This window comes from Herpailurus yagouaroundi, unplaced genomic scaffold (genome assembly GCF_014898765.1).
Source record: "Herpailurus yagouaroundi ecotype Mexico unplaced genomic scaffold, PumYag 29, whole genome shotgun sequence".
Taxonomy (NCBI): domain Eukaryota; kingdom Metazoa; phylum Chordata; class Mammalia; order Carnivora; family Felidae; genus Herpailurus; species Herpailurus yagouaroundi.
This window is the reverse complement of record NW_024412377.1, coordinates 57,463-72,422: the sequence shown is the minus strand read 5'-3', so window position 1 is coordinate 72,422 and position 14,960 is coordinate 57,463. Positions and strand designations below refer to the sequence as shown.

The 14,960-nt window shown below is 58.5% G+C and overlaps 1 protein-coding gene across 4 annotated transcripts in view; it reads left to right on the top strand.

Moving 5' to 3' along the window:
• CLPTM1L (CLPTM1 like) overlaps positions 1–4,494 on the top strand; it is a 15,171-nt gene extending 10,677 nt beyond the window's left edge. For 2 of the 4 annotated variants that reach the window (XM_040493388.1, XM_040493389.1), the window contains exons 11-17: positions 926–976; positions 1,683–1,765; positions 2,227–2,261; positions 2,731–2,786; positions 2,863–2,907; positions 3,478–3,593; positions 3,991–4,494. In XM_040493388.1, the coding sequence (XP_040349322.1) occupies positions 926–976; positions 1,683–1,765; positions 2,227–2,261; positions 2,731–2,786; positions 2,863–2,907; positions 3,478–3,593; positions 3,991–4,075 (471 nt within the window). In that variant the 3' untranslated portion in view covers positions 4,076–4,494. The other 2 variants (XM_040493386.1, XM_040493387.1) reach the window with 2 other exon arrangements.
• Positions 4,495–14,960: the final 10,466 nt, after the last annotated feature.

Below are 14,960 nucleotides of genomic sequence, written 5' to 3'. Positions count from 1 at the left end.
CCCCCCCCCCCCCCCCCACCCCACCAGCAGTTACCTTGTTCCTTTGTGTGCCGGTCGCCAGCCCATTCTCATGTCCCAGAGTGTCTGCCCTGTGGCTGCTAGCTGTGCCCCGGTCAGACGCCACACTCGGGGGCTGGTGATCCTTGGGCCACCCGGCCAGCCTCCGGCTCTGAGCACCCCCCCCCGCCGGCAGACGTAGGTGGCATCGTGCGGTGGAAGCCGGTCCCCTGGCAGCCCTGAGGTCTCCTTGCGGGCCGGCGTGGGCAGCGGCTAGTGTGGGCCCCACGTGGGCATCCCCGTCAGGGACAGAGTGCTCCCCCTGCCCTGACGGGATGGGATGCAGGCGTGCTGGGCTCCGGGCGCTCCTCCCGTGCCCGCAGGCCAGCGTGGTGCTGCCTGGTGCCCCGTCCCCGCCGGAGTCCAGCACGTGGTGCTGCTCTGGGTTGGCCCTTGCCTCCCGGTGACAAGATTTTGCTGCGCCTCCGGGCAGATGGGCTGGGCTGGGGTGCAGCGGCACTTGGGGTTTGTGGTCCTGAGCCTGACTCCTGCTGGGATGGACCCGGATCGAGGGAAGCTCAACACCCTGTCGAGGATGGGAAATTGGGGACCGGGACAGAGTTTGTCCTGTTGGGAACTGGCTCTGTGAGTCTGCCTTCACTGACCTGAGTGCAGTGCAGGGGTGTGGCCATCACCGCGATTGCTGGGGGGGTGCGTGGCCCAACAGGACACACTGGCGGGCGTGCCTCTGCACACGCGGCACGTGTCTGGGCCCCGGGTGACCCTGATTGCGGGGAAGTGGCTGCAGGGGCCGCCTGGGCTGAGCCCCCTGCACCGCACAGCTGGGCTGTGCACGCCTGCCGGTCCATGTGCAGCTGTCCCCGCCAGCGGCCTGGAACTAACGGGACCGTGTTGGGTTCTGTGACAGTTTGGCACTTACAGCGAGTCCGAGAGGAAGACAGAGGAGTACGACACTCAGGTGAGTGGCGGGGGGGGGAGGGGACGCCAGTCAGCCTGGGCTCTCGGACTTGGGGGCAGGCTCCGGGGCGGCTCCACGTCCCGGCCTCGCAGGAAAGCCGGGCCCGGTCTTCGCGGGCGGTCGGGAGGCCTCCTCCTCTCCTGTAACGAGATTTATTTCTGGGGAGTTAGCGGTACGTGCTGTGATCTCCCGTGGTCACCGAGACCCCGGTGACCCTCATCGTCCCCAACCCCCCTGTGCGGGTGTAGCTGCAGCTTTCGGGTTGCCCGGAGACGGCTCCCTTGTGGGGACGGTGTTACTTGCCGCTCGGACGGGCACGTGTTTGTGTGCCAGGGCCGCCGAGGCAAAGCTCAGGGTCAGCATGGTGACGAGCCCCAGCCCCCGAGGGCACTCCGTGCACACGGCTCTAGCTGGGCGTCTCCAGATGCGTTTCCCATCGCTCCTGATCAGTGACCGGGTGTTCACAAGCCGGACGGATGCTGTGAACGTCCGTGCGGTATCAGGCCTAGCTTCTGGAGCCTCGTTCTGCAGGCGTCTGCCGTCCCAGCACCGTCCAGACTCGGTTCCCCAAGGCCGTTGGCCTGTGTGCCCTCCTTGCCGGTTCCCCTGTCCGGACTCAGGTCCCCAAGGTCGTGGCCCATGTGCCCTCCCTGCCGGTTTCCCCGTTGCGAGCTGGCTTGTCACAGAGGCTGCGTGTTCCCGGCAGGCCATGAGGTACCTCTCCTATCTTCTCTACCCCCTGTGCATCGGTGGCGCCGTCTACTCCCTGCTGAACGTCAAGTATAAGAGGTAGGACGAGCCAGCCTCTGTGCTGGCAGCCGGGGACGCCCCTTGGCCTCCGTGCTGGGCCTGCCCCTCCTCCCCCACCCAACCCGCCCGGGAGACACACGGCCCGCCCAGGGGGCACAAGGCTGGCATGTGGTATTCCCCAGGCCTGTTCCCCAGCAGCGGGCACGGAGGTGCAGGTGTCCGGGGCCCTGGTGTCAGGAACGAGGGCGGACGTGTCTGGCGAGGGGAGCCTAGGGCGGGTGGCCTGGCCACTGCGTTCGGGACACAGGAGCCCCGGAGGCGCGGCCCTGAGGGCTGGGGCTTCTGACGGAGGACACCGGCCAGTTCAGCCCTGCGGCTACCACCTCACGCTTGTGCTCCGGGAAGAGGGCTGTCCCCGCGGGTCCCCCCACCAGCACTGCAGTTTCCGGGGGGACGGGCGCCGTGGGACAGGGGCGGTGATCACAGTCTCTCTCTTGCAGCTGGTACTCTTGGCTGATCAATAGCTTCGTCAACGGTGAGTTGTGGGGATTCGGCTCCGCCAGTAGCGCCCGTGGCTGTTCCTTGTGGTTCCCGCACATGGCCCGTGTGGTTCGAGGACGGGCAGGCAGGACCTCTGCCGCCAGCCACTCCTGCTCCCTTTGGCGGGGCCCCCCCGACACCTGGTTTGTCTGCGGCGGCCCCGCTCAGGCTGCCCGTGAAAACGGTTTGGGGCGGGCGGGCAGTAACGCCGTCCGACGTGCAGTTTCCGAGGGCGGCTACGGGGCCCGTGAGCCCTGTGCGTGGGCCGGGTCTGCATCCTCGGAGGGCACAGACCCAGGACCTGACGGGCCTGGCTTCCTCGCGGGCACTCGCGGGCCCGAGCCGTCTGTGCGGAACACGGTGACAGGCAGCCGCGCTGGGTGGTGGGAGGGGCCGCTGGCAGAGAGCCGGTCTCTGGAGATGGACCCGGGGCCACCCCAGCCTGCTGTCCTCCTTCTCCCCAGGGGTGTACGCCTTCGGCTTCCTCTTCATGCTGCCCCAGCTCTTCGTCAACTACAAGGTAAGACCACGCCCTCCCCGCACTCGCCCGCGTCCTCCCTACGCCGGCCGCTGATCTGCCGCGTCTCGCCCCCCAGATGAAGTCGGTGGCGCACCTGCCCTGGAAGGCCTTCACCTACAAGGTCAGTGCCCCCCCCGCCCCCCGCCTGCAACTTCTCAGGGCCACCACACCCAGTGGAGGGGTTTTCTCAACCGTGGGCCCCCTGGTGGTGACTTAGGGACGCTGGTTCTCGAACTGTCACAGCAGCACGAGACGAAGCCACATTCCTTTTCGGGGACACGCGTGAGAGCGCATACCCCCAGCCACCCCCAGAGGCCCACGTCCACACGCGGACGCAGACCCTGGGCTCGGGCACACCGGCCGGGCCGTGAAGTGCCGTGACACGCTTGTCAGGGCAGGTGGAATTAAGGTGTGTTTTCCTGTTCGTTCTGTGAAGTAAGACGCGTGGCTCTGAGGAGGAAGACGCCGGGGTTTTCAGGGCAGCCCTCATGGGGGTGCAGTATGTGGAGAACAGGGGTGCGCGAGGGGGCGCCTCGGCGTCCAGCGTCCTTCCGCACTCGCTCCTTTTCTCTTGTCTGTTGTCGCCGGGACCCCACTGAGCGGTGAGAGGGTGAACGGGCCCCGGCCCCTGGGTAGGCGTCCGGGGGACCCTGACGGCCGGTGTTCACACCTCCCCCATCCCACGTGGCAGGCCTTCAACACTTTCATCGACGACGTCTTTGCCTTCATCATCACCATGCCCACCTCCCACCGGCTGGCGTGTTTCCGGGACGACGTGGTGTTCCTCGTGTACCTGTACCAGCGATGGTGAGTGTGGCCGCCCCTCCCGGGTCTTCTGTGGGCACAGAGGCAGTTTGCAGGTGGCGTGTGTCACCTGCAAGGCCGAGTGAGAGACCACCCCACGGCCTAGTTGGGAAGGACAGGTCTCTGTCTGAGCGACTCCCTCAGTCCCTGCCGCTCACGTCCCCCCCCCCCCCGGCGTGGCGGCAGTCGCCACAAGCACTGTCTGGAGAGCGCGGAGGGGCCGCCACCCCCAGGGCCTGGGGACGGGCACAGAGCTCCGTCCTGACGGTGAACACACGACAGGTGGGCACGAGGGGACTCCAGACATCCCTCCCGCGGCAACTTGGGGTCTCGTGTCCTAACTGCTGGGACTCCAGCCCCTTCGCAGATGGCAGAGCCCGGGGGGCCTCTGTCCTTGCAGGCTGTACCCCGTGGATAAGAGCAGGGTGAACGAGTTCGGGGAGTCCTACGAGGAGAAGCCCCAGCGGAAGCCCCGCGCACATTGAGTCCCCGCCCGGCCGCGTGCGGTCAGCCCCTGTGCGGCAGGGCTGGGTTGTCGGCGGAGTATTTTCGGACGCTTCTGGCGGAATTTCCTGGACATTACACCGTGTGCATTGCCAAAACCTGAACGTTTCCCGTCGCCCCCCGAGTCCCTCTGCGTCGTGTTAGGGAGGGGCTCCAGCGGACAGACTTCTGGCCCCCGCATCGGGCTCTGACCATCGGAGGCTCGGCGCGGAGGGCGGGGAGCCCGAGCCAGGGGCCTCTCGAGGTGTCCGTGAGTGCTCCCCACACGTGCAGGTGGCTCTTTAAGTCCATTCCTTAGAGACTGGGATCAAACGGCTTATTTCTTTTTGTTTAAAATTTGACTATTTTAAAGCTTAATGTACGTATGTTTCTATTTTAAAATAAATTTCTTTGGCTGTGACGTTTTTCCTGGCCCGGTGGAGCGTGTCTCCTCTGGCTCACTTTTCCTGTTCTCAGAAACCCACGCACGACGTGGGCTCACGTGTGTGCTTGCCACAGCAGCGGAGGTAAAGACCGCCTCCCCAGCTCTCGAATTGCAAACGTTCCTGAATCTCCGGTGTTGAACGTGTTTTGCACGGTCACCACCAGTCCCCCAGACGGGTGTTTTTCAGAAGTGCTCTGGGTTAAGGCGGAGATGAGCTGCATGGCCGGGCGGGCCTGTGCTCCGTGTGGTTCTACGTGTCTGTGAGCACGCGGGCAGCGTGTGCCCTGGGGCTGGCTGTGCACTCCGTCTTCTGCTGTGTCCACCTGGCGTGCTGGGCTCCTCCTCCCAGGGTGAAAGGTGGGGCCAGTCGGAGTCTGAGGAGGCCCAGGCTGAGGGAGCATGTGTGCGTCCTACCTGTCGCCACAGGCCACGCACACTGTCGCGGGGGTCTGTTTGCAGTGGAAACCACACGTGCGTGCCACTCAGGAGCCTGTGGCTTCTGGCTCAGCTGTGTGAGCTGCACGCAGTGAGGGTAGGAAAACAGTTCACGTTACCCTGATTCAGTTTCGGTGTGAGCACGCGTCAGGAGCCCGGTAAGGAGTGCACAGCGTCCCCCGGGGACTACCCGCCTGCTGCACCCACAGGGCCAGCTGCTCAGAAGGGTGCAGATGTCCCTGCTGGCTCGGCCTGGGGGCACGGCACCTGCCGGGTGCTGGCTGCGTTGTAAGTGAGAACGTCCGGGTGTCCACCTGTGCATGGGGCCCGCGGGGCCTGGGAGGTTCTGCCGAGGGGGCCCCTGCAGGTCCTGGGACAGCACCACCGAGTGGCTTTCAACAGCGCGCGCGCACACACACACATACATCGCCGGAGCACCCGGCCAGAGCCCAGCCTTTCCCAGCTCCTGGAGGGGCTGCGTCCTCTGTCTGGGTCCCTCCCTCCACACCTGCTTCCCGTCTCCATTCTCCCATCCCCCCTCCCTGCACTGTGGTGGCCACGTCCGGCCACGGGGCGATCCAGGGCCGTCCCCCCGTGTCCGGGCCGTACCGCAGTCTCAACTGCCGTTCCCAGGGCCTGGGGTGGCACGTGCCTGCCGCAGTCCTCCGGTGCCTCCTTGGCACCCCGCCTCCTCTTCTTCCACCCTTCTGTGTCCTGCCGTCCAGAGTGCCTTCTGTGCCCCACACTGCGGGGGAGCACTCCCTCCGTCTCTCTTCACACGGCACAGGGACAGTGGAGCAGGAGCACGTGTGTGTTCTTGTACCCACCACCCAGGTAGGGCTCCCCCATCCCTCCTGGCTGCTCGTCCCCGGAAAGCATTTGGCGACCTTTGTGCCCATCGGCTCCTGGGCCTGTTCCCAGCCCCACCCAGAATTCCACGCTCGACTCTGGCTGCCTGGCTGCTTTGGTTCAGGATTCTCCCTGACCTTCATCCCAGCCGTGGCCGTGGCATTCGTTTGTCCCACGTAGTCTTTAGCAGACTGTGGACAGACGGCAGGGTTTGGCCCACTCTGGTATTGGGAGTGCGTGGGCGTGTCTTCTGTGGACACGGGGGTCCTGGCGAAGCAGAGCCGACGCCCCCGAGCCCCGTGCGGCACACCTGCCTTGCACCGAGTGCTGCCATCTGGTGCCCACGAAGGGCGACCTTACCGAGGCCTGGATTCGCATTTCCCAGGCAACAGATGGTGCCGAATGCCTTGTCATGTTCCTCCTGTCCATCTCCACACCTTTCTTGGATGAAGGGCCTGTTCTCTCTTTCCCTGTAATCCTGTTTCTAACCGCATTCGTGCCGCCCTGCTGGCCGGAGCGACCTCACCTAAGGCCAGGAGTGAGCGTCCCTGTTTTCTGCTCTGGAAATCCTCCCTTTTGTGACCGCTGGAGCCTCTGGGCCCCGGGCTTCCTTGCTGGCTTTCACCGCTGCCTGCGTCTCTGCTGTGGTGAGAGTCCCACACGGGCATGCTCCTCTGGAAGTTCTGTTCCGTCTGTCTAAAGAATTTGTCCATCTGGCCTAAGTTGCTCATAACACCCTCTTGTGCTTCTAGCCTGTGGGGCCGTGTCTGCCCTCCGCCCCTAGGTGGTCGTGTCCCCACAGACTGGGTGGTGAGCTGCTGGATGACTAAGCGGGCAGGTGTGCCGCGGGAGTCACACGGGCGGCCCTCAGACCCCGCAGCTGGCGGTGGAGCCGGCAGTGGGGGGGGGGGGGTCCTTCTAGAAAACTGTCGGCCTAAACGGCATTTGTTCCATCTTGGAGACGGAGGCTCGGATGCTGAGGCCGCAGGGCCGGCTCCTTCTGAAGCAGAGGGAGAGTCTGTTCCCGCCTCTCTCCTGGGCCGAGAGACGGCCACCGTCCTCCCCACGCGACGTTCTCCCTGAGTGTGTGGCTCCAGGTTTCCCAGTTTGATGAGGACGCAGTCACGTCAGGTCAAGGCCCACCATGAAGACCTCACCTGGGCCCGGCCGCCTGCAAAGACCCCATTTCCAAACAAGGCCACACTCGTGGCCTTGGAGGTCAGGATGCCACCATGACCCTAACACCTTCTGACAAAAGCATTTGTATTTTTTTCTTAATTAATCTGCCTGTGTCAGTTTTATTGTTATGGGTTTTTCCAGAAAGAGTAAAAGCTTAGCTTTGCTTGTTCTTTATATTTTGTTTTCTCCTTCACAGATTTCTGCTCAGGTCTTTATTACGGGTTTCTCTGTATGTTTATTCGATGTATTTCAATACCCTCTTCCATACTTTTGGAGATGGTTAATTGGCTCATTAATTTTCAGCCTCTGTTTTTCTCAAACAAGACATTAAAATTGTGTTTTGGGAGTTTCTACTTCTGGACAGGGAGAGGCAGCAGGGTCCCATCCAAAAGGACGACAGTGGGAAAAAATATGTGAGGTGACTGTCCTGAAAACCGTGGACATCAGACACGGAGGGCGGGGGGTGCGCCGGGGCCCCAGGTCTCCCTGCGAGAGATGGGGCTGGGGGTCTCGGGGGCCGAGGCGATCAGGGTGCTCAGCACCAGTGCTGGATGGGAGGGGGCTGCACGGGGCCCCCTGCTCGTGTGTGTTTGTCAGGAAACAACAGCCACTGGCCAGGATCTGAAGGAATGATCCATGCAGCTCGCACACGAACTGCAGTTGAATCAGTCAGGGCAGCAGCCTCACGAGTCAGGAGCACTTGCAGGGGTCCAGCCTCAGTACTTGGGGGGAAGCCTAATCGCCAACTAAGCACTGCTTCTGTCCCACCAACAAAGTTTAAAGACAACATCTAAATGGATCAAGCTGTTTCCGAGGACTTAGTGTTTCCCAGTAAAAAGCTTAAAAATACCCTTCATCCAACAAGGTGAAATTCACAATGTCCGCATCCAAATTACAGATCTATAAAGAAGCAAGAAAATGAATCCACAAGGAGAAAAGTTGGTCAACTGTAGCTGAACCAGATATGGAGACAAGGTTATTGAAGCAGTTGTTAAACAGATTCTACATGTCCAAGTAGCTAGCTGGGAGATTAAAGAATTTAAGTGGAAACAGGAAAATACATTGGGCAGGATCGCTGGAAGATGAGGTCTTGCACAAGAAGAGATTAATGAGTTTTAAGACAGCAACTGTGTGAATGAAACAAAAGAGTGAGGAAAGACAAGAAAACAGCATCCGTAAACTGTGGGGGCACCTTGGGGGCTGCTGTGTGTAAGCAGACCTCCCCCCAGCAAGGGAAGAGGAGCTGGGGAGACATTTGAATAAATGATATCTGACAACCTGTCAGATTTGATTAAAAGATTCAACAAGCTTACCAAAAACCAAGCAAAAGAAACAGGAAGAAAACTAAAAACTGTGCCAGAGAAACAACATGCATGATATCCAGAGGAACAGCAAACAATACAGGAGATTTCTCACCAGAAACAATTCAAGTTAAAAGATATTTTTAAAATACTGAAAGGGAAAAAAACCTAACTGAATTCTTTACCCAATATAAGTAAATATAAAAATATATTTACTTAAAAATATATTTAAAAATTAAGGACTTTTACAGACAGAAGCTGGAACAGCAAATCTGTTCTATAAGAAGTGTTCAGGGGCACCTGGGTGGCTCAGTCGGTTAAGCGTCTGACTGGCTCAGGTCATGATCTTGCAGTTTGTGGGTTCGAGCCCCGCGTCGGGTTCTGTGCGGACAGCTCAGAGCCTGGAGCCTGCTTCGGATTCTGTGTCTCCCTCTCTCTCTCTGCCCCTCCCCTGCTCTTGCTCTGTCTCTCTCAAAAATAAGTAAACATTAAACAAATTTTTTTAAGTGCTCAGAGGAGTCCTTCCAGCAGCAGATGGAACTCTGACCTGAGAAATAGTAACTATTGGGCAAATATAGGCACTTGTTTTCTTACTGCTTAAGTTGTTTTATTTATTTTTTTTTTAATTTTTTTTTCAACGTTTATTTATTTTTGGGACAGAGAGAGACAGAGCATGAACGGGGGAGGGGCAGAGAGAGAGGGAGACACAGAACCGGAAACAGGCTCCAGGCTCTGAGCCATCAGCCCAGAGCCCGACGCGGGGCTCGAACTCACGCACCGCGAGATCGTGACCTGGCTGAAGTCGGACGCTTAACCGACTGCGCCACCCAGGCGCCCCTGCTTAAGTTGTTTTAAAAGATAATAGGCCACTTGAAGCTGACATACAGACAATGTTCTGTGGAGTTCTCACACACGGAAGTAACATGTCTGCAACAGTCGCACGGGTGCAAGGAGGACTGTGCACGGACACTCATGAGGTCTCACGCTGGATGTGAGGACTGATATGTTTTTGGGTAGATGAAGAGAAGTTAAACACGTTCTATAAACCCGACAGCAGCCTCTCAAATATACAGTTACTGCTATTAAGCCAAAAGAGATAAAATCATCATTGAAAAGTACTCGATGCAAGAGAAGGCACAAAAGTATGAACAGAGGAACAAAGAACAGACGGGACAAACAGAAAAGCCAACAGCAGTGCAGATTTCAACCTGTCACAGCAATGCTCACAATAAATGTAAATGGTGCAAACACCCCAGTTAAAAGGCAGAGACTGCCAGACTGCATGAAGAAGTAAGGCCCAGTTGTGTGCTGCATATAAGCAAGCCACCCCTTGGAAATACAAGGACACAGACGGGTTCAAAATAGAACACTGAGAGAAGACCCACGATGTTAACACTCACAGAAGGGAAGCTGGGGTGACTGTATTAACATCAGGAAAGTAGATTTTAGAGGAAGAATATTACCAGGAAATAAAGTCTTTGCATCAAAATAAAGGTATAATAAGTTCATCAAGAGGACAAGATAATCCTGAACGTTTATGTGCCCAATAACAGAGCTTCAAAATATATGAAGCAACAGTTGTCAGAACTGCAGGGAGACATGGGCGACTTCAGTGTCTCTCGGTGATTGATGGGCCGATGCAGCAGGCACACAGCAGATACGCGAGAACACGGAGCAGTCGACCTGCGTGACCCACAGAGACGCACCACCCGGCACCAGAACACACACTCTCCTCAGGGGCACACAGGACAGTTACCAAAAAAGACTGTTCTGAGCCACGAAACAAGCCCAAAGAAGTGTAAATGGTTCCACTCAGACACATTCTGTTATGTTAGAGGCCAGAAACAGACCTCTGGGAAACCTCCAGATATTTGGAAATTAAATATCACACTCTGGAGATAACCCGTGGATCGAGGAAGAACTCAAAAGGGAAATTGGAAGGTATTTTGAACTGAATGAAGGTAAAGGTTGTTATATTTTGACAGTGAGGTCAAAGTCCAGCTGAAGCTGCATGTAAGGGGACACACCTTGTGCTAAAAACCTAGAACAGAGAAAAGGTTTCAGTGTTCTCAACTTCCACCTTGAAAAACTAAGAAAGCATGGGGTGCCTGGGTGGCTCGGTTGAGCACCCAACTTCAGCTCAGCTCGTGATCTCACAGTTCATGAGTTTGAGCCCCGCATCGGGCTCTGTGCTGACAGCTCGGAGCCTGGAGCCTGCTTTGGGTTCTGTGTCTCCCTCTCTCTCTGCCCCTCCCCTGCTCATGTTCTGTCTCTCTCCTTCTCAAAAATAAATAGACATTAAAAAGATTTTTTTAAAGACACCAAAAAAGCAAATTAAACCCAAAGTAAGTAAAAAAATACAATAAATACCAATGAAACAGAAAAAGTAATTCCAAAAGTTAAACTCAAGCCTTGTTCTTGGAGAAGATGATACAGCTAATAAACCTGTAGCCAGGCCAAGCAGGAGAAAGGAAGGCACGCATTTTGATATCACATGTGAGGGAGATGGCCTCACTACAGAGGCCACACGTGTTTACAGAACAGTAACAGGATGGACAACTTTATTCCAATATGGCCAACGATCCGGACAGATGCACGGACCCCTTGAGACACACAAACCACCAAAGTTCGTGCAGGTAACCTGGGTAGCCCTCCATTTATTTAAAACATTGAATTTGTAGTGAAAATCTTCCCACGACAGAAGGACAAGATGGCTTCGTGGGTGGATTCCACTGAACGCTGAGGGAAGAAATAATAACGCCACACAGAGTCTTCCAGAAAACTGAAGAGAATGGAGCGCCTCCCGTCTGGCCGCACCCTCGTGTCAAAGACGTTGCCGGAAAAGAAAACTATGGACGGTGCCTGCCGAACACGTGACTCCAACCAACCACTGCACCTGCCACCACTCCCGTCCCGCGTCACACTCGTGCGTCCGCATCCCTGCTCACATTGCCTTCCATCATCAAGGGCCATCCCTCTCGAGGTCCATTCTTCAGAAAGTTGGCTGCTGGCAAAATCCTTCAAGGTTGGTTCAGATGAAAAGGTCCTAATGCCCCTCATCTTTAAAGGCCACGTGTTTCCGGGGTGCCCACCCCCACACTGTTGGTGGGTCCTCATCAGCCTGCAGTCACGCCGTGTTCCTCTGTCCATCCTGGCAGAGTATTCGTGTCTTCCTTCAACAATAGAGAAATCCCAGCCACTGTCTCCCCGAGAGCGCCCCTCCCCTCTTCCTGTTCTCTCCTTCCAGGACTGTGGTCTGTTCTGACCTCTTAATCGGTTGTTTCCTGTGTCCGGCCTCCTGCTCTCTGTGCGTCTTTCAGTCCTGTTTTCCACGTCGCTAAGTCTCTCTCCTTTGGTACCTGATTCTCCCTATTTAATCTTGTATTATTTGCTAACGCACATAATTCCAGACGTTCTATTTGACTCCCTTCAAGCCGCCTGGTCTGATTTCAGGGGCTGGCCCTGTACTCATGCCGTACCTTCCGCTGTCGTTCCCAGATGCAGAAAACAAGTCCCGCCACAATATGGACCCTTCCCAACAGCTGCAGAATTTGCGTATCTGGTTCTGCTGCTTTGTTGTTTGACCCTGCTCACCCTCAGTCATGCTTTGTCGTGCGCTTGGAGGGTTTTGATTGTGTGTTCACATGTGGCTGACGGCAGGAATCCTGAAACCCAAAATGTTGAAGACTCCTTCCAGGAGGAGCTGGAGCGTGGCCGTCCACATCTGCTGGGAGCCAGGGTCTCTGTGGACATGTGATGTGTGGGTCTTCCCGGGGCCTTGAGTCACACAGGTGGAGAGACCAGATAAGGTAGATTTCTGAAAATTACAGTAAAAAGTGTAGACTCTATTCCTGGAGCCACGAGCAGATGTTAACAAGGACAACCAGATGTGCCATGTTCTTATCTGCTCTTCGAAGTCGTTCTGGATGCCGTGAGGCTGGGGGGGGGGGCGGTGGGGGGGGGGGGCGGGTGAGCGAGATAGGAAGCCTGTTGCAGCCGACCAAGTAGGAGGTGAAGCAGGGGAGTCGAGGACGTCTGGACCAGTGGCTCTGATCGTTATCCTTCACGGCGGCAGAGCCGTGCCCCCGTGCCCCTTGTGACCACGGGGGTTCTCGGGGAACAGGCAGACGCCCGGGTCTGCTGCCCTCACCTCCTTCCCTGCTCCCTGTCGTTCCCCACCTCGCGCCGACAGCAACCAGCGGCCAGTCACTGGTTTGCCCCTTCCTGAGTGTCCAGGAAGTCAGCCTTGTCGCTGGGCCTTGCCCGCCAGGGAGCCGGGATGCGGCCGGCGGGGGCGGAGGGGCGCGTGCTGTTCGCAACATGAGAGATTAAGGACATGATTCTGTAAGTAAATTCCACCTTCCAGCCTCCAAGTGGGTAATTTTATCTTACCATTTTCTTAAATTTCGACAAATAAGTTTTAAGAGTGCGGAAATCCAGAGCTGGGCACACAACAGGAACCGAGCTGTTTGCCAAGATACGAGAACCAGATACCTGCACTCGGAGGGATTTTAGCCCTAAGTGCTTTTTATTGGTTTTCCTCGGGCGGTTGAGGGCGGGAGAGGGAGTACACAAAGCGGTGGAAGTAGGTCAGCGTGGATTAACGTCGCAGAGCAGCCAGGGGAGGGGGCGAGCGGCGTCTCCCGCTAAGGGGACGGGAAGCACGGCCCTTCTCCCGGGGAGCTGCCACCCGGCCTCCCGGCCCCAGGGGCCGCGTTTCCCGAGGCCCCTGCCCCAGCTCGCTGCCCTGCACCAGCCCCGGCCGCGCGCGCTGCGGACACGGGCCCTGCACTTGGAGAAGCTGGGTCTGTGTCTGGCTCCGCCCCGAGTGATGGGGGATTTGGGGAAGCCGCCGCCCCTGAACCTGTAGGAAAGGACGATGCCCGAGCACCCGCTTCCCAGGCTGCTCAGAGACAGCAGCGAATGTGCGAAAAGCTGCCAACAAGGCCCGTTGTCCCTCCGCGGCTCCTGCTCACCAGTAAGGGCAGCAACCCCATGGGGCGTGGCCTGGGCGACGCGGGCGCCAAGCAGACACCTTTTTACTCTGCTCACAGGGAACTGTCCCGCAGAACGGGGCACGGAAAATAAAACGGGGGCTGCTCTCAGCCCCAGGTCGGGGTAAGAGTAGCAGCAGGAACCAGGGGCTCCCTGGATCCAGAGAAGCTGGGAGACGGACAGACACCGAGGTTCCGGGGGCCACCCGCCACCTGGGCGACTGGAAACCGGCAGGGCTGGCCGGGCGGCCGCTGCTGCCCACGTGGGTGCTCCACGCTGCCAGGCACGCGGCCCGTGTCCTCTGCTCCGTCCCCGTTACATGTTGATTTGTTACGATTTCAAATCCACTTGTTTGTGACTTAAGCTGTCTTGATGTCAGGGTGAATTTCTTTACTCTGGGGAGCCTGATGGGGGGTGTTGTCTCAGACACCTGTTGCTGAGAAGCACTAGGGTGCAGCTGTGGGTGGGGACGCAGAGATGGGAGCGTACGGAAGAGCAGCCCTGATGGGGGGGGACTTAGGGGGGCTCCCGGATCTGGCAAGGCCGGGCTCCGCCGGTCTAAACAGCTCGGCCGCGGCCAGGCGGCTGCCACCGCGGTGAAGCCGTGCAGCAGCCCAGAAGGGGTCCCCTTCCCGCCGACACGGCGCCCACTCCCGGCTGGCTCGGTCGACACCTCTGAGAACCCACTCGTAGAAAGGTGCACCCCAAGTGAGTCGGACACATTCCTTCCATCTCCCCCTTGCCTGGGACACTAGTGTGACGTGTGACCCATCTGCCATTGGCTTCAGTGTGCTGTTCCTGCGTTGTTTATTCAGAGACGTCACCGCACACACGGCCGGCTCGGGTGAGAACCCCCACAGCGAGCCTGTGTTAGATTCGTGGGAAGACAGTGACGGTCTCCGAGGGCGGTTTGCCTCAGACAAAAGAACCCTCTTCCCAGTGGGGACATGTGGCGGCTTTGGGTCCCTGGGGTGCCACACGGAGGTCCCGCTACACCGCCCACTTTGCTTCCGGAAAACACCCCCGAGCCCCAGGTCCCCAACCCTGCCCTCTGCGCCCCTCCCTTCAGCCCGTGTGGTTTGGACGGTGCTCCTCCTGTGACTCCTCCCCTGTGCTCCGAGCCGCGTTCCCTGCCCACGGGGTCCCGGAGTCGCAGCTGCCCACGCCCAGGCGCCCCCGTGCCTCCCTGGCGGCCTGCGGACAGTCCACACCACCTCGGAGAGGCCCCCAGAAGAAACGGTGAGGGCAGCGAGTGCTGGCGAGAAGCCACAGCAGCGGAGCCCTCTGGGGGCCGGTGCTGCTGGGAACACTCAGCCCTGCAAACACAGTGGACGGTGGGACCCGACACGGCCCTCCCGGACCTTCATCCAGGAAGACGACGAGCTACGTGGTCAGGCACAAAGCCCCGTCTGCGAACACGGACAGCAGCTCTATCCACAACAGCTCTGAGGCAGAGGGTCCCAGATGTCCTTCCAGGGGCACGCGGTCACGTTAACGTGCGTCCCCGGCACAGGATCGCGCTGCCCCCACAAGAACGGTGCTGAGTAGAAAGTCAGTCTCCATTTACATCTAACCCTCAAAACGACAGTTTGGCTGCAGAGCCGGCCGGCGGTTGGGGCTCGGGTGCCAGAGGGCGGGGGGGGGAAGCAGCGCGGTGCCCATGGAGCTGGTGGCACCGGTCCG